We start from the raw sequence: 19,376 nt of genomic DNA on the forward strand, positions 1-19,376 counted from the left end.
TAATCTTGAAGACTAAATGGGTGTATTGAAGAACAAATCCGAAATAATTAATAGTTTCATGCAAGATAATGACAACAATAAGACAATGTACTTAAATTTGTGGGATATAGTTAAAGTAGTATTTAGGGGGAAATTAATATTTCTAAACACTTAAATTTTTAGAAAGGTGATAAATTTTAAAAAGGCATATAAAAAATGAGTCAAATAGAAAAGCAACAAATTTAAAACCCTGAATTAAACACCAAAACAGAAATTCTGAAACTCAAAGGCGCTATTAACAAAACTGAAACTTAAAAAAAACCAGAATTAATAAATAAAACTTGGAACTGGTTTTTGGAAAAGAATTAACAAACAATAAAACAGATAAACCACTGATTAATTTGATGGGAGAAAAAGAGAAAATTTTTAGGATGGGAAAAAGAGAACACTAAATTACCAGTATCAAAAAAAAAACCAAGGTAAATTCACAACCAATGAAGAAGAAATAAAAGCAATTATTAGAAACTACTTTGTCCAATTACATGCCAGTAAAACTGACAATCTTAATGAAATGGATGAATATTTTCAAAAATATAAATTGCCCAGATTAATGAAAAAGGAAACAATATTTAAATAATCCTGTCTTAGAAAAAGAAGTTGAAAAAGCAAAAATGAGCTCCCTATGGCAAACAAAAACATACCAGTATCAGATGGACTCGACTAATCAGTTAGAGAATAATTAATTCTAATACTACATAATCTGCTTCAAAAAATGATACAGACTGAATCCTTCAGTGTCCTTCTATGACACAAGTAGGATACTGATACTTAAAACAGGGAGAGTTAAAACAGAAGAAAAAAAACTGTAGACCAATTTCCCTAATGAATATTGATGTAAAATTTTAAATAAAATACCTGCAAAGAGATTACAGCAATATATCATAAAGATCACACATTGTGACCAGGCAGGATTCATAGTTAGAATGCAGGGCTGCTTCAACAAAAGAAAAATTGTCAATATAAGTGGCCATATTAATAACAAAACCAACAAAAATCACAATTACTTCATTAGGTTCAGAAAAAGCTTCTGACAAAGTAGAACACCCATTGTTATTAAAACAACAACAATACTGGAAAGCAGAGGAATAAATAGAGCTTTTCTTAAAATGAGGTATGGAGTATATATCTAAATTACTAGCAAGCATTGTCTAAAAAAGGAATAAGCTAGAAGCTTTTCCAATAAAATCAGAGAGAAAGCAAGAATGTCCATTATTACCATTACTATTTAATACTGTACTAGAAATATTAGCTATAGAAATAAGAAAAAAGAAATAAGAAAGGAATAAGCTTAGGCAATGAGGAAATAAAACTATCTCTTTGTAGGTAATATGATGGTGCACTTAGAGAGTCCTAGAGAGTCAATTACAAAATTAATTGAAACAACTTCAGTAAAATTGTGGGATATCAAATATGTCTATAGAAAACATCAGCATATGAACACAATTACAAAGCATTCTTCACACATAAAAAATCAGATCTAAATAATTAGGAAAATATTAATGATAATATTACCTACATTAATATATATATTCAATGCCATTCCAATCAAATTACCAAACAATGACTTTATAGAGCTAGAAAAAAGTCCCAAAATTAATCAACAACCAAAGTGTAAGAATATCAAAGGAATCAATGAAAAAAATGAGAGGGGGAACTGGTAATATAAGATCTCAAACTATACTACAAAGCTGTATTCACCAAAACAATTAGGTAGTAGGTAAGAAACAGAGATGTTGATTAGTGAAACAGATTAAGTATATAACATACAGAAGCTAATGAGCACAGTTAAGTAGTATCTGAAAAAATCTGAAGATCTTTGGGCAAGAATTCAGCATTTGACGAAAATTCAGGAAAAACCTGAAAAGTAATCTGGCAGAAACTAGGCACAGATCAACATCTCACACCAAACAAACTTGAGCTTCAGACAGCTTAAGTGATTTGCCTATGGCCACAGAACTAGTGGTAGAGGTAGGATTTAAACCTAGTTTTCCTGTGTCCAAGTCTAGTCTTTTTTTGCACTACATCACACTGGTAATGCCTTACACTTGGGCTGAAGAAAATAAACTTGTCAAGCACAAGATAGGAGAAGTAATGGTTTCCCTGAAAAAGATCTAATGGTGTTAATCTACTGGAAACTTAATACGACTTAACAATGGGAAATGGCAGCCAAAAAAGTTAAAGCAATCTTAGGACACACGAAGAGAAACACAGTGTCCAAGACTAGAGGTGATGTCCTGTTGAATTCTGCCCTCGTCAGATCACATCTAGAACACCGTGTTCAGTTCAGTTCAGGAAGGACATTGCTCTGCAACAGAACATTCAGTGGGCATCTGGTATGATGAGAGGCCTCAAAATCATCCCAAAATCTGTGGGTGCTGTGATAAGTGTGTTCAAGTATCTAAAGAGATGTGCTATGTGGAAGACAGATTAGGCCTCTTTTTGGCATCAAAAGACAAAATGAAAAGCAGTGGCTGGTAGTTACTATGAGAGAAATTTAAGTTTGACTTTAGGAAAAACTGCCAAAGAATTAAACATATCTAAAAATCTTTAAACAAAAGTCAGATGATCATTTGTTGGGTGTGTTTTAGAAGGGATTCTTGTTCAGATGCTGAGATTCTCTGAAAATTTACTGACCAAACTGCTTTGGAAGACATAGATCATATAATACTAATATAAAAATAGTCTTTATTGAAATAAGGGGATCCCTTTTATTTAGAAAATGGTAGTATTCCCACTAAAGTAAACATTATCATTTATTACTATGTTGACTTAAGAGAACATGTAGTGCTGCTAAATATAACTACTGGATGAATTCTTACATGAGGGCCTGGACTATTCCATAAATTCTAATATATAAAACCTAAACATCCTTTAACCAGGTCTTAAAATTGAGCTACAAGGTATTAGAGTTATATAATAATTAAATGAGTCCTTTTCTATTTAAAAAATGCATGAAGAAATTCTACAGCAACCCTACTTAGGAGAGCTTAGGAAGTACAATAATTTAGGAAGTCAGTTTCATCTAAGTCTATATTCCAGGACTTTAATTCTTTGTTTTCTTCCATTTTCTCTGATCAATTACAATGTCCTCACATTTTATAATCACACTAACAGCACTCACAGAGTTACAAGTGAAAATTAAAATCATAAAAGATCCAAGGAGATTTAATCACCTATTGTTGTGTGAAAAATCAACAGAAACTAAAAAAGTTTCTTTTTCCTCTTGTTACTTAATTTTCCTCTTATTATTAGGATCAAATTCACACTGCTCTTGGTTCCAAAGGTCTGAAAAGTGTTTCCTTTTGTTGGCTATCATTTTCTCCAACTCTTTTATTTTATTCTATTTACTGACCAGGAAAATGTATTTTATTTTCTTCATTTTGCTTCCTTATATTTCTTCCCAATAGCCTTTCCTCTCCCCTTTTCCCCTTTCTCCACATACTTTTTAAATTTACAAATATGATGAAGCGTTGTGAGAGTATTATTCCTAATATATATATGAAAATTTTCCAATTAATCAAAGGCAAAAGAGATTAACCTCTTCCTCATATACAAAAAGGATAGTTTTTGGCCCACTATGATACTAAAATGTTTCTTAGTCAACAACTTCTATCCTTGGCAAACACTAGCCTACAAATAAGAAATCAAAGTTGGAAGGGATTTTAGAGGCGAACATGTCTAGAAATCTATTCAAAAGGTACATGTACAATACCAGTTAGACAACTGAATTCAAAAAAACGTTTACTAGGCATTTATAGTGTGTGCAAGAGTGTGTTCATCCTCTGTGGCCAAGGAAGACCATGCCATCAGAGAAATGATGACATGATTCGCACTTGACTTTGTTTTGAGTGAGGGAGGGCTGTGCAGGTCACCAGCCTCACTTCTCCTCCAGAGCCATCTGAATCCAGTGATCAAATATTCATCAGGATGACTGGCAATGACCCAGGATGAGGCAATTGAGGTTAAGTGACTTGCCCAAGGTCACACAGCTAGTGAGTGTCAAGTGTCTGAGGTGAGATTTGAACTCAGGTCCTCCTGACTCCAGCACTGGTGCTTTATCCACTGCACCACCTAGCTGCCCCAGCAAGAGTGTGTAAGAGCTACTTCACAGTAAAAGAATATAGGTCTAGATATGACTAGAATTGGGTAGTAATCTACTTTTGAATATAGTCTACATATTTAACATTAAAACAGGCCTTCTACCTGTCAGTAGATGCAAGAAATAAAAAAGATAAACATCTCATAAACACTTATGTACAGAATTATTTGTTGAATGATGAAATAACAAGTTTGATAAGACACAGTCCCTCCTGACATGGAACTTACAACCTAGGAGAGAAGATAAAATATACAATTATAATATACAGTTTTACCAGACAAACATATTATAGAATTATAATACAAAGTGCTATGTGAGGTATGAGAAGAATGGAAAGTCATTATGAAGTGGAGAAGGTGTTCAGGGCAATGAAGATGTGGCATGGACTTTAAAGCCTGGGTTCAGAAGGTGAAGATGGAACAATGAGACTCTAGCCACAAGGACAGCTTGAGCAAAAGCATGGAGGCAGGAGAGGATGTAGCATCAGTGCAATATAAGAGTGAAGTAAAGACTTTGATAGAAAGAGAACAACAAATACAAAAAGGGGAATGATATGAGAAGAGCCTAAAATCACAGTGGTATCTGATTAAGAAGGGCCTTGAATCCCAGGAAGAATTTGGAATTTAGCTGTGAAACAACAGAAAGCAACTTAAGATTTGTAAGCATGAGTACTCCTCAGCTGAAGTTTTTTTCCCCTTCTCAAATTTCCCTTGACCATTTTGATTTCTCTTTTGCCCTTATGACATTATACCATATATTATACTTATTAGTGTGTGTGTATATGTGTATATGTATATAAATATACATAAATAATTTTAATACTTTAACCCTGCATTCCAAACATCTAGAATAGTACTTTGCACACAGTGGATAATAAATGCTTGTTTTGAAGTGAATTGGGATGATTTATGTTACTGTTTAGCAGTTAGCATTTACATGGTACTTTTAGGTTTGCAAACCACTGTATATATGCTAATCTCATTTGGTCCCCACCACAACTATGTAAAATAATTGCTTTTATCGTCCTCATTTTACACTTAAGGAAATAGGCTGAGAGACTTCAAGTGACTTGCCCAGGGTCACACAGCTAGTAAGTAAAGCAGGATTTGATCTCACATCTTCCTGACTGCAAGTTTTATGCCTTCTGACTCACTGCTTTACTTTGTGCCTGTGATTTCAGAAGGCTCTTCAGACAGTGATATAAAGAAAAGATTATGGGAAAAAGCAAAAATAGTATCAGTCATTTATTTACATGGGACTTTAAGGCATTCAAAAGCAGAGTGTGTATGTGTGTGTGTGTGTGTGTATACATACACACATACACAAAATCTGATTTGATTTTCACAAGGCTTCTGTGCTATTATTAGCCCAATTATAGTAGAAGAAACTGAAACAGAGAGGAGGTAAAGCCATTTGTCCAGGGATAAAGAGCTACTAAGTGTTTTTTCTTTCTTAAGACATTTAATACAATTTATTTGTTCAATTAAAAAAAATTTTACACTAAGTTTATTATATATCATTTAAAGGGGAAAAAAGCATCTCAAATAAGAGGTCTCCTTTCTACACCCTTACACTTTTCATTCAGATTTTTTGAAATGACAAACAGCTGTGGATGTCTTCAAATGCAATACTTAACCCACCATGCCATTTAACTAAGTAAAAGGAGGGTCTGCAAGGAGGACACTGCAACAGCTGTTAAATGCTTGCACAGATCTGGCCAATTTACTTTGAAACAAACATTTATTGCTTACTATGTGCAAAGTACTGTTCAGGAATTTCCAGTAAGAAGGTGGAGATGGTGGAAATAGATGACGAGGATGTGAGAAATGTTGCAAAGGTACAATCTACAGCATTTAGTAACTAACAAATATGAGAGGTAGGGGAGAAAAGAAGCATTGTAGATTACTTCAAGATTATAAATAAGGAGTCTGAATGAATCATGTTAACACAGAGAAAAAGTAAAGTTCAGAAAAAGGACAGTTTTAGGGGAAAAGCTTATGTTTGGACATAGTAAATATGAGGTGCTAGTTCAAGTCAGATGATGTTTTCTCAGGTAATGTGAGATGCCAGTCTAGAGTTCAGAATAATTTTAATATTATTAATAATTTTAATAGCATCTTACATAGGTTTGTGATCCTGGACAAGTCACTTAACCTGTCTACCTCAGTTTCCTCATCCATAAAAATGCAGAAAATAACAGCACCTGCCTCTCAGGGTTGTTGTGAGGATGAAATAATAATTGTAAAATGCCTAGCACACAGTAAGTGCTATATAAATATTAGCTATTATTATTTTTACATTTCAAAATTTACAAAAGGCTTTACAGACATTATATGGAAGATCAGAATAGATTTGGAAGTAATCTACATATATCAGGCAGACAAAATACAATGCCAAAAATATAATGCTAAGTGAAACATTAATAGGATGAGGAAGTAGTAAGAAACACTCTGAAGTTTCAGAATGTTATCTGTAATATATAGACTAGAAATATTTACTCCATTTTTCTCTAGCAGAAAAAAACTGTCATTCATTTCATTAGTCATGTTGCATAGAAGAATTAAAATGAACGGGAGAAACCATGAGAAAAAACAAAATACAAGAGAAAATACTCTGCTTTATTCTGTGTTCTGATTCCATACTTCTTTCTCCTGATGTGGATGACATTTTGTCTCAAGAGTCCTTTGGGAATGTTTTAGGTCCTTGCATTGCTATGAAGGGCTAAGTCTACCAGAAATAGTCCTTGCACATTGTTGTTACTGTGTAAAATGTTCTCCTGGTTCTGCTCATTTTTTTTTAAATTATTTTATTGGTTTTCAGTGTTCTACAATTATTTCCATATATCTTTGATTTTTCCCCTCCCCCCCTTCTTTACCCCTACTTCCCCTCTTCCTCCCTGAGATGGCATACAGTTTTATGTAGGTTCTACACATACATTCCTATTAAACACATTTTCACCTTAGTCGTGTTGTATAGAAGAATTAAAATGAATGGGAGAAATCATAAAATAAACTAAAACATAATACAAAAGCAAATGATCTGCTTCATTATGCATTCTAATTCCACAGTTCTTTCCCTGGATGTGGAAGGCATTTTGCCTTAAGAGACCACTGGGAATTATTTAAATCCTTGCATTGCAATTACTAAGCCTACCAGAGAAATTCCTCACACACTGTGGTTGTCACTGTGTACAAAGTTCTCCTGGTTCTGCTCATTTCACTCAGCATTAGTTCATATGTCCTTCCAGGCCTCTCTGAAGTCCTCCTGTCCATCATTTCTTACAGCACAATAGTATTCCATTACATTCATATACCACAACTTGTTCAGCCATTCCCCTACTGATGAGCATCTCCTTGATTTCCAGTTCTTGGCCACCACAAAGAGAGCTGCTATAAATATTTTTGTACATCGGGGACCTTTTCCCATTTTTATGATCTCTTTGGGATAAAGTCCTGGAAGTGATATTGGTGGGTCAAAGAGTAAAATGTTTTAATTCTCCAAGGATCTGTGGTTTTATTGGTGCAAGTGTTCTCTAGACATTTCTAACTTAGTTACATCCTCTAGTGATGAGCTTTGACAAACTTATCTAGGCTGGTCCTCAGATAGCTTGATAGAGAGTTCATTGTTGGGCTGATGTTAGAAAACTCAATGTAACATCTCACAGTGTGATGAAGGAGGTATGAATTTGAGTTGGCAGAAAAAGTCTGTTGCACTGGAGTGGAGCACAGTTTAACACAGGCTGCACCCCAGCAAACTATCAGCAGGCCTTAGAGGTGACTGAATTAGAAGGGACAACAGCAATTGCTTCCAGCTTATGGAGCTCTCAACCCACAGATGGTAAGGGTGTCAGACAATTGGTCAGAAAATTACTATAGAGATCCCTTTGTTGGCACTGGGGGAAGGACTCCGTTGTATTACCTGCACAAGGATTTGAGTCTCTGCAATAGGGTGAGGAGAGCAATGGCATACCAGAACTTGTCGCGATAGGGAAGCGAGGACCTTGGTCACAGTTCCCACGCAGAAAGGTGTGCTAGTGGTCACTCACAGACCAGAACACAGGCCAGGAGAGTAGTAAACACACCTCTCCCTAGATTATACCACCTCGGAATAACTGAAAACTTACAAATTCCCAGAACTAGCTCTGACAACAGCTGCACAAAAACCTTGAAGCTTGGGACAGGGCTTCTACCAACCCAGGAACAGAGTCCAACTTTAACAGCAAGTTAAAAATCAAGAAATAGGCTAGAAAAATAAGTAAACAACCAAAAAAGAACCTGACCATAGAAAGTTACTACAATGAAAGGGAAGATCAAAACACAAAGTGAGAAGAAGAAAACAAAGTCAAAACGGCTATGTCCAAAGCCTCAAAGAAAAACATGAATTGGTCTCAGGCTCAACAAAAATTTCTGGAAGTGCTCAAAAATGACTTTAAAAATCAAAAATGGAAAGACCTGACCTCTAGGTTTAGCTTACATGAAGTGCAAACACCTCCAGGCCAACTTTGTGGGATCAACAAACAAGCCCTGAGGGCAGCTAGGTAGAGAGGAAACCTCAGTCTTAAAAACTTACATCTCAATGACACTGTCAAGGTCTGACTGCTGAGTAGAAGACTGAAGGACCTTCTAGCATCAAGGAATGTCAAACACAGCTGTGCTGACCAGACATGTCCCAGGTTAGACTGCCACTGTGGGGAAGAAGCTAGCATACACCTGCTGAGTGCAGTAGCACATGAGCAGGGTCCCTGCTGGCCATGGACACTTGCAGGAGAGCAGAATCCGTGGTTTCAGTTCCAGGGCAGAGAGGATAGATGTAGTTTGTAGCCACTGGAGGGACAGTTGGCTTAGGAATGGAAAGGAGAGTCCAAGGTTGAGCCCCAGGACAGATTTCAGAAAATAACTGTAAGAGGCACCTGAAGATTGGGACATTATTCCCCATACCTAGGGACTAAAACTTGATTACACTAATAGCTGCTAAAAGCAAAAATTAAATAAAAATGAGAAAGCAAAGGAGAAAGAACCCAACCAGAGATAGCTACTTTGGGGATAGAGAAGATCTGGGTTCATATTCAAAGGAAGATAATGGAGCTAAAAAAGTCACTCCTTTTTCAATGAGAAATGTCAAATGGTTCCAAGCATTTGGAAGAATTTAAACAGGACTTTAAAAATCACATAAGAGAGATTGAGGAAAAATTAAGGGGAAAAAAATTAGAGCAATCCAATATATCAAACTGAGTTTAATTTATAAAAATAAGAGCCATTACTCAAATGATAATGGTCAAAGGATATGAACAAGTAGTTTTCAGAAAAGATAATCAAAACAATCTGCGGTCGTGAAAAAATGCTCTAAATCACTATTGATTAGAGAAATGAAAATTAAAACAACTCTGAGGTACCACCTCACACCTATCAGATCAGTTTATATGACAAAAAAGGAAAATAACAAATGCTGGAAGAGATATTGGAAAATTGAGACCCTAATGCACCTGTTGGTGAAGCTGTGAATTGATTCAACCATTCCGGAGAGAAACTGAGAACTATGCACAAAGGGCTACAAAATGATGCATATCCTTTGACACGGATGCTGGGTTTGTAACCCAAAGAGATAAAAAACCAAAAAGGAAAAGGACTTATGTGTACAAAAATATTAGTAGTAGTTCTTTTTATGGCCTCAAAGAACTGGGAATTAAGGGAATGCCCATCAATTAAGGGCTAGCTGAAAAAGCTGTGGTGTATGTGTGATGGAATACTATTGTGCTATAAGAAATGATAAGCAATGTGCTCTGAGAAAAACCTGGAAAGAGTTACATGAACTGATGCAAAGGGAAATGGGCAGAGCCAGGAGAACGTTATACACAGTAACAATACTGTACAATGATCAATTATGAATGACTTGGCTATTCTCAGAAATACAATGATCCAAGACAATTTTGAAGGACTTCAGATGAAAAATGCTTTCCATTTCCAGAGAAAGAACTCATAAAGTCTGAGTACAGATCAAAGAATTTGTTAAAACTTCCTTTATATATCTCAGAACTTTTTTGTCTGTGTTTTCTTTCGCAACATGACTAATATAGAAAAATGTTTTCCATGACTGCAGATGTATAACCTATATCAAACTACTTGACTTCCCAATGAAGGGAGAGGGGAAGAAGAGAATTTTGAATTCAAAATTTTAAATAATGAATATTAAATATTAAAAAATTGTTTTTACATGTTATTGGGGTAAAAATAAAATATGCAATATATTAAAAAGCAAAAATGTTAATTATCACTAAAATGAAGATCAAAATTAAATTAACAAGCTTTAAAAAAATGTGTCTGTTCACAATATAGAGATACTAGAAGATACAAACTAGAGAGTAAATCACTAAAATCACTGGAAGTAAGCAAATGCATTACCATAAGAACATAAAACTCCTCTATTTAATAAAGAGAAAACATAAATTTACTAGCACTGATCTCCTTGGCAGTCTACCCTAGACTGGCCATATTTAGAAAAACAAAGCACTGACAAAGGCTAACTATTTGCATTGCAAGGATCCCCATAAAATATTCACAAGTACACTTGAAAACTAATATATCACATGTGAGGAAAGAGTCAGCCTTTAAGATGAACATAGTAAAAGAGAATAGGAAAGGACACTAGTGAAGACCCTTACTTTTCCCTTCCTCTCTGCTCTCACCTCTTTTCCAGACCTAAAAAATTCTTCTAGTTGCCTTTCCTTTGGCAGGAGGCCAGTTCTAAGGCAGTAGGCCTGATATTTATAGATTGGAAGGAGTTGGAGATCTGGCAAAGGTGAATCTGACCCAAGGGGCCTGACTAACTCTGCTCCCATCTCTCAAGGATAAAAATAATCTGAACAGAAGTTCAGGAGCAGGCAGGTGGCCAGGATTTTTTGTTTGTTTTTGTGAGTCCTAGGAGGCCTGAGAGCAAGGAAAGACCAGAATGGCATGTAGTCCAAAGTTTATCCTCAGCTTTGGGATCCAAATTACTTCTTCATTTTTTTTTAAACTGCTGTATTAGAAGGCTATGGTATCACTGAGCAAAGGGCAGGGTGACATGTTTCTCTATACATCTGCAGAAAGATATTTGCCTTCACTACAGGTCTAGCTTGACCTGACATTTATCACACTTTAAAGCTTGCAAATTGCTTTATGTGCACATGGTGTCCCAAAAGTCTTAGTGCAGTTTTAAGTTTTAATAGTTTACAGTTGGCCTAAGAATTTTTGCACATTCTGTATAAACTAAAATGGAGTGTCACAAGAACTCCGTGAGAAAAATGACAGTTTTTATCCTCACTTCACAGATAAGGAAATGGAAGCTTAAAGAAGCAAAGTAACTTGCCCAGCCAGGGTCACAAAGCCAGTAAGTGCCAAGGGCAGGATTCACATTCTGGTCTTCCTAATTCCAAGTAGAGTACACTAGTGAAAAGAGCATACTAACAAGAGTTATCTTCTTTAAACAGGTTGGTGAGAAGAGGAGGTTAATAGGCATACTGAGATTTATAAACTAAAAGTGATTAGTGAGCTCTAGAGGATTATTTCATATTATAATCTTAAACATACAGTAGCTGTTTTAATTACAGTTAATTATAGTTTAGGAGTACATGTAAGAAATATGGTTCACACAAATCTTTGGGAGAAAATCTAAGGTAGGCTGCTGCCGCCACTGCTGCTTTGAGTCACTGTCTGCAAAGCTCCTCCCCACTGTGGCTTAAGTGATCCAGTATTTCAAGTTCATTCAGTACAGTAGGTATTGATAATAAAGAAACTTAACTTGAGAATTTATGAAACAAAATCCAATGAGCTAGTTTGGCATTTTTAGCCATTTGATAAATTCAATTCAACAGACATTAAGAAAGAACCTGCTACATTCAAATATGTCCAATGTTAAGGAATATGAAGACAGATAAAAGAGTTCTTACTCTTGGAGAATTTATAACACAATAGAGAAGATAAACCATGTACACAAAGAGCTCTAACAGAAGGTGGAATATTATAAACACATAAGAGAGATACAAAGAAAAGTGTTGGGAGAGTTCTACCAAAAGATACTTCAAAATGAGGTAGATAAGAACTATATGAGCTGGAAAAAACACGGGTAGCTCCATGTGGCTACATCATTGAGTAGGTGAAGAGAAACAATGAAAGCCAGAAAGGTAAGCCCAGGAAAAAATAAGCAATAACATTTACAAAATACTTTATTTACAATAACTTTATGAGGTTGGTATTCCACTGTTGTCTCCCTTATGTGAATGTAAGCTCCTTGTTTTTGCCTTTCTTTATATCGCTAGTGCTTAGCACTGTGCCTGGCACATACTAAGTGCTTAAAAAATGCTAGCTGACTGACTACTACTGTATGACTTGTCCTTGATTACACAGCCAATAAGTTGTAGTTGCTGAATTCGAACTCAGACCTCTCATTACTCCACATCTTTCCCCTCTACCATGGCTCTAAGTAACTGGATCTTTATTCACACAACTAGGTAGAAGATTGCATAGAGTGCTGGACTTTGTGTTAGGAAGACCTGTGTCAAATCTTGCCTCAAATATTTAGTAGCTCTGGGACCCTGGAAAAGTCTCAGTCTCAGTTTCATCATCTATATATAAAATGAGGATATTAACAGAACCTTCTTCACAGATTAATGAGTTGTTAAAGAGGGACAACTGAGAAAACATGTAAAATGTCTTACAAAGTATTACAGATGCTAGCTATTATTATTTAGTATCAAGTTCTTTTCTGACACTTCTCCAAGAATTAGAGGTGTTTCTAAGGCCTTGGAGCCTAAGCAAGAGAACACAAATTTTGGTAGGTTCGATCACGCTAGAAAGTACTATGTAAAACTCAGTGCATTAAAAACTTGTCCCTCCCCAACCCTTTTTCCAATCATCTTATACTTCACAATCCATTACATACTCTGACATTCAGTGACACTGGCTTCCTTGATGTTACTCCTACAAGACACTCCATCTCCTGACTCCAGGAATTTTCACTAGCTATTACCAATGCCTGTAATGTGCTCCTTCTTCATCTCTGTGTCATGGTTTCTTTCAAGTCCTAACTAAAATCCTACCTTCTATAGGAAGCCTTTCCAGATCCCTCTTAATCCAAATGCCCTTCTTCTGTTGATGATTTCCAAGTTATTCTATATAAAGCTTGCTTGTGCATAGTTGGTTGCATGTTTTCTCCCCTATTAGACTGAGCTCTCTGAGAGTAGGAATTGTCTTCTGCCTTTCTTTGTATCTCCAGCATTAGATAGGATGCCTAGCACACAGTAGGTGCTTAATAAATGTTTACTGACGGACAACATTCAAGTTTTCACTGATTTGTTTTTAAAAATCAGCTTTTTAAAAGGTTTTAAAAATCTGTAACTATACCTTAAACAAAAATTGTATATTCCCCTCTCTTTACTACATTTTAATATCCAATCACATCTAAGAATAACAGCTCTGTATGATGAATGTTTTGCTTGTTTTCTGACTGCCTCAGTGACTTCAATGATACAGACAACTTTTAGCAGGAAAGTTCCTCCTACCAATGCATATCTACAATTGCTCTGAAACTTCAGAGCCTTGCAGTTAGCTACTTGGGCTACTGAGGCCTGCCCAGGATCACACAGTCAGTATGTATCATAGGCAGGATTTGAGCTCAGGTCTTTCTGACTTTGAGGTAGGCCATACTACCTCATACTACCATACTACTACTATGCCATACTACCTCTCTCTTTTGGTACTGAACCAAAACCATTCTTTAAAATGATGTCATGTAGTTAGAAACTCTATCTGTTTCTATAATCTAGGCTTATAGTTCTTAAAAATTAATTTAACAGGAAACTAAGAGAAATAAAAGGTAAGAGAATTCACATATTTTTAAAATATACCCTACTCAATAAATACTATTCAAATAAACACCATCTCCTTAAAAATTAATACTCAATTCATTTAAGAATTATTCTAGCAATAGTTAGGGATCACTAATATTTCTCAAATTCAAGATTTTTATTAGAAAATACAACACTATAGTTTATATAAAAATCTCTTCTTCCATCCTGGTAAGGTTCTTCCCTTTGAAACCTATTGTTTTACATTTTATTTTTATAGCTTTTCTCAAAATTAAGACATAACAAAATCGTATGACTTCAGCAACATGGGTATTCCCTTCTGTTGTTGTCTGGTCATTTTCAGTTGGGTCTGACTCTCTATGACCCCATTTGGGGTTCTCCTGGCAAAGACACTGGAGTGGTTTGCCATCTCCTTCTCCAGCTTATTTTACAAATGAGGAATTGAGTCAAAATAGGGTTAAGTGACTTACAGTGAGCATATGAGGCCAGATTTGAACTAAGAAAGAGGAGTCTTTCTGACTCCAGGCCCAGCATTTTAATCACTGGGTAACCTAGCTGCCCCACTCTCTTTACTGATAGCTTTATATAATCTACAATGCAGTTCCAATGTCCTGCCAGTCTTTATAAGTTATTTTTTTACCATATCTGTGATTTCATGAGTATATGTAAGTCCCAGTGAGAAAAACTCCCTTTATCAGTGAACATGAGCAACTTTTGCCAATTACAGTCACAGAAAATAGTCAGGAAAATTTGAGAGGTTAAATAGATTTGCCTAAGGACATGCAGCCAGGATGTCCTTAGTGGGTCTCAAATCCATCCAGATCACCTGACTCTGATGGAAGCCAGTTAGCTACCATACCAGGCTACTTCACAGAATTGTTATAGCCAAAAAACAATGCCTAGTACTCAACCTTCCCAGTAGACTGGCCACTTAAAAGTTAGTTAGTCCTACGATGTGGATTACAGGTATAAACGCCCCACCACTGCTCAAAACCTTTTTAACCCTCAGGCAAACTACCAAATAGAGAAAGGATCTGTGATTGCTTCCGTGCAGGTAACTCCAAGTACAGGAAATCCTTCCACCAACAGTTTAGAAGCCCGAGTTGCTTGAAGAAGAAAGAAGTTAAGTTACTTGTCCATGATAACAGTTACTGTCAGAGGTTGGATTTGAACCCAGTTCCTCCTAATTCCAAAACCCAGCACGTCATTCATTTCTTTGTGCTGCCTATATTCATGAAAGCTATCAAGTTAAGAATTACTCAGGTTAACTGATATGTTTTATCTTCATCCTTTTGGACTCATGATTTATCACTGCATTGATCAGAGTTCTAAAGTCTTTCAAAGTTGCTTTTCTCTATGATATCACTACATACATGGTTCTCTGAGTTCTGCCAGTTTGCTTTACAGTAATAGTTCATAAAGATCTTCCTAGTTTTCTCTGAAATTGTCAATTTAATCATTTCTTATGGCAAAATATTCCATTATGTTAATTCATATACTGAAATTTTTTCATAGGATACCACCCCTAGATGCCAATTTTTGTTACAATATTTTTGCACATATAGATTTCCCTTTCTTTAATTGGAATTATTGGCCTAGTAATGGTATTAGTTGGGTCAAAGAGTAGACACACTTTGGTGACTTTCTGCATAGTTCCGAATTGTTTTTCAGAGTGGCTACATCAATTTACAACCCCACCAACAATAAACTAGTGTGTATGCTTTTTCCACAAGTCCTTCAGCATTTGTCATTCTCTTCTTTTGTAATCTTGGTCAATCAGATAGGTATGAACTGGAACTTGAAAGTTGCTTTAATTTGTATTTCTTTATTAGTGATTAAAGGCATTTTTCTACGATTGTTTATAGCTTGGAATTCTTCTTTTGAAAATTGCCTGTTCATATCCTCTGACCATTTATCTATAAGTGAACAATTCTCAGTCTTAGAAATTTGAATCGTTTCTTGCTATATCTTAGAAAAGAGGCCTTTATCAGAGAAATCTGTTGTAAAGATTTTTCTCAGTTCTCATCTATTTCTACATTAGAATTGTTTGTGCAAAAATTTTTTAATTTTATATAATAAAAATTGTTCTTTTTATCTTTTGTGTTCTTTTTTATTACTTTTTTAGTCATGAACTCTTTCTTTATCCATGGATGCAAAATGTAATTTCTTCCTTACTCATTTAATTTGTTTACAGTACGGTATTTTATACTTACCATGTATCCTTTGGGAATTTATCTTCATATATGTTGTGAGATGTCCATCTAAATCTAAATTCTATCAGACTATTGTTCAGTTTTCTAAGGAATTTTTTCAAATAATGAGTCTTTCCCTCATTAAGTGGGTTCTCTGAGTTTATCAAACACTATGTTACTATATGTATTTGCTTCTGTATGTTTTGATTTTATCTTCTTCCTTGATCGATCTCTTTTTTTAACTTGTACCAAACTGTTTTTATGATCATTGTTTTGTAGTATTATTTGATATCAGGTACTGACAGACCCCCTTCCCACATTTTTTCATTACTGCCCTTGAGATTCTAGACCTTCTGTAACTCCCATGAATTTTCTTAATATTTTATAGCTTCTATAATTATTTTGAATGAAATTTCTCTAACTATTCTTGCTGAGCTTTGTTGTCTGATGCTTTTTCTATACATTTTGGTGTGAAAGTAAAATGAAGACAATAATAGCTACATATATCACGTTATTTCTCTCAAGATCAAATGAAAGAACATGGAAAGTTCTTTAAGTTGTTACTTAAGAGTCTACTGTTAACTATTAGCATTATTCATTCAAAATAGCCTCACAATTCACAAGTGAGACACATAAGCAAAAAATATTTGAGTGCTTACAATATAACAGTCACTGTTCTAGCTACATAATACAATACAAAATGTTTTTTCTGCCTGCAGACCAGTGCTTTCTGAGTAAAAAAAATCCTAGTGTAAAAACTCCCTTCACTGATCACAGACAACTCCTTTGTAGCAACTCTTACAGTCTTAGAGAGTTGCTTCAGTCACTGAGTAATTAGGTAACTTGCTTATGGTCACACAACCAATAGATATCAGAGGTAGGATTTGAATTCAGTTCTTTCTGATTCCATGATTAATTCTCTACCCATTGTTTCAAGATACTCTCAGAATGCAAACAATCTGAGATAAATAATTTTTCTTTCAGAAACTGATTTAAAATTTGGAAAGGTAAAAGGTAACATTGTAGAACAGTTATAACTTTTTTAAACCTTTATCAACATACTCAATTCAAAATAAAAACATTGACCTAGTAGACATAAATCTTGCATTTAACATGAAATTTAATGAAATATTAATTAAGAATCAACATAGTAAGACAGCACTTCATATTATAAAAAAAAATTATAAAAACCATTAAGCTGATCTAGCAAAGCAGGGTGTATTTATTTAGCAAAACACAAATATTAATTTACTTGCCTTTATAATTAATTCTACCAAATAAATTTAACTATTAATGTAGCACATAAAAAGGTACTCTACCTCAATATCCTGGAGACTGAATTCCTTTTGATCTTTAAAGTTAGCAGCTCCAGAGCTCAATTCCATCAGCATTTTTGCTATTTCTGGTTTTATAGCAGCTGTGAGTCTACTGGCTGCTTCCATGACATGTTCCTGCACATCCTTCAGTTGCATAGCTGCCTTTGAATAGGGAGAGTTCCTAAATACACTGCTGAAAAGGTCTGTAAGAAAAGTACTTGCACGGCAAAACACATTGAGTGCATCCAGATATTTGGAGATTCCCTGCTGGATGTCTGCAATTGGAGTAGTGTGGGCTACAGCATGGTTGCAGCTATTTGCAGCAGCTGCAGAGACCAAAGGGGATGCTGAGGCAGCTGATGCCAAGGGGGCACTCAGGGTCCTGCCTAACTCAGGCATTGGATACTGCTGGTGTTGCTGCACTTTCTGCTTGGACCCGCCAAGCAAAAAGCGCCGCTTATAGTCCATTTTACTTTCCTGGGCACTACAACAATACATAAGTAAGAAATTGTCCAAAAGTCCTTGAATTAATCAGCTTTCCAATTCTCTTCCTTGAGAATTATGGTTATGTATAATAATAGTAGAGGACTGCAAACAAAAGTTCCATAAAAGGCATTTCCAATAGTCAGACACCTCCACAGTGTGTCTCAGCAACAAGAAGAGTGGCAGGTTTGTGGTGTCAACGTTTTCAATGCAGCCCTGCTGCAGGTACAATTCACAAAAGTGAAAACTGAAAGTCTTTCTTGTTTAGTATGCTAGTCTCTCTATAAGAAGATGCAATTGTCAAAAAAGAGAAAATCTTTTACTTATAATTATTTTGCCAGAATATTTTGACACCTGATACTTTTTATACTGGCAGAAAATAACCTTAATTTTTAAAATGTAGTTATCTTAATATTTTCCATTAATATATCAGAAAAGTAAAACAAAACAAAAAACCCATACACTGATCAACAGTGATTACGAAAGCAGTGCAGAGAATCTTTATTTTCAACTAAGTTCTTTTGAAAGATCAAATCTCTGCATTATTTTGACAGAACCTGTCTGCCAAATCCATTTACCTGTAGTGTTTCTTCTTAACGCTGCAGGAAAAAAATAAAATATCTTCTTTTTTCTTAAGTCAAGTTACTAAAAATTGGAACGTTTGTTATTTCAAGTCGCCAAGCTGCCTCTTCCTTTCCATCTGTTTTCTGAGGTAGTTGTTTCCTTTGTAACATTAATAAGTGTTGCTTCCAGATTGAGTTTATGCTTAATTGTAAAGTCGGAGGCAAGAATGCACAAATGTATTTGTAAGGCCTTTAGGTCATTTCCTGCAAGGGGAAAAAAAGTTAAGAAGGTTATAGAACAATGAAGAGTTGCTGTTCAAATTTTAACTCCTACTATGCTGTTTTTTCTACACAATCTGTCAACAAAAAATCAGATACAAAGACTGCCTTACAACATTCAAAGAAGTAATAATTTGGCAAAGCTGAATCTACAAATTTGCAACTATTAATGTTTTCTAAGTTCTAGTCCATATTAACATGATAGCGGTTTATACCACTAAATCCCAAATTAAAATTAACACAAACCATTTGAAAGAAGCATCTCAAAGAATAAATACTTGAAAAATATACACAAACATATTAAGTTCTGTGTACCAGAAAGATGCTGCAGAGCTTTCAGCTTACTCTTACTGTAACTACATGTTAAATAGCATTGGTTTAAGAGTAAAAAATTCAGTAACTACCTTTCTATTTCCTTGAAGAAGCCAAATAACAAGTTAAATTGATTTTCCCTCCAATGAACTGACTTAGCACCAACTCAAGAAGGCCTGAGTTCAAAATTAGCTTCAGATACTTACTAGTTATATGACCCTGCACAAGTCTCTCCCCCTCTGCCCAAAAAAA

At 35.2% G+C, this 19,376-nt stretch overlaps 1 protein-coding gene across 4 annotated transcripts in view; it reads right to left on the minus strand.

Moving 5' to 3' along the window:
- Nucleotides 1–19,376, minus strand: part of GARRE1 (granule associated Rac and RHOG effector 1) — a 122,023-nt gene that overhangs the window by 56,409 nt on the left and 46,238 nt on the right. For all 4 annotated transcript variants that reach the window (XM_072632022.1, XM_072632023.1, XM_072632024.1 and 1 more), the window contains one exon: nt 17,491–18,797. In XM_072632022.1, the coding sequence (XP_072488123.1) occupies nt 17,491–17,985 (495 nt within the window). In that variant the 5' untranslated portion in view covers nt 17,986–18,797. The remainder of the gene's footprint in view (nt 1–17,490; nt 18,798–19,376) is intronic.

The sequence above is a fragment of the Notamacropus eugenii genome, chromosome 1, assembly GCF_028372415.1.
Source record: "Notamacropus eugenii isolate mMacEug1 chromosome 1, mMacEug1.pri_v2, whole genome shotgun sequence".
Classification (NCBI taxonomy): domain Eukaryota; kingdom Metazoa; phylum Chordata; class Mammalia; order Diprotodontia; family Macropodidae; genus Notamacropus; species Notamacropus eugenii.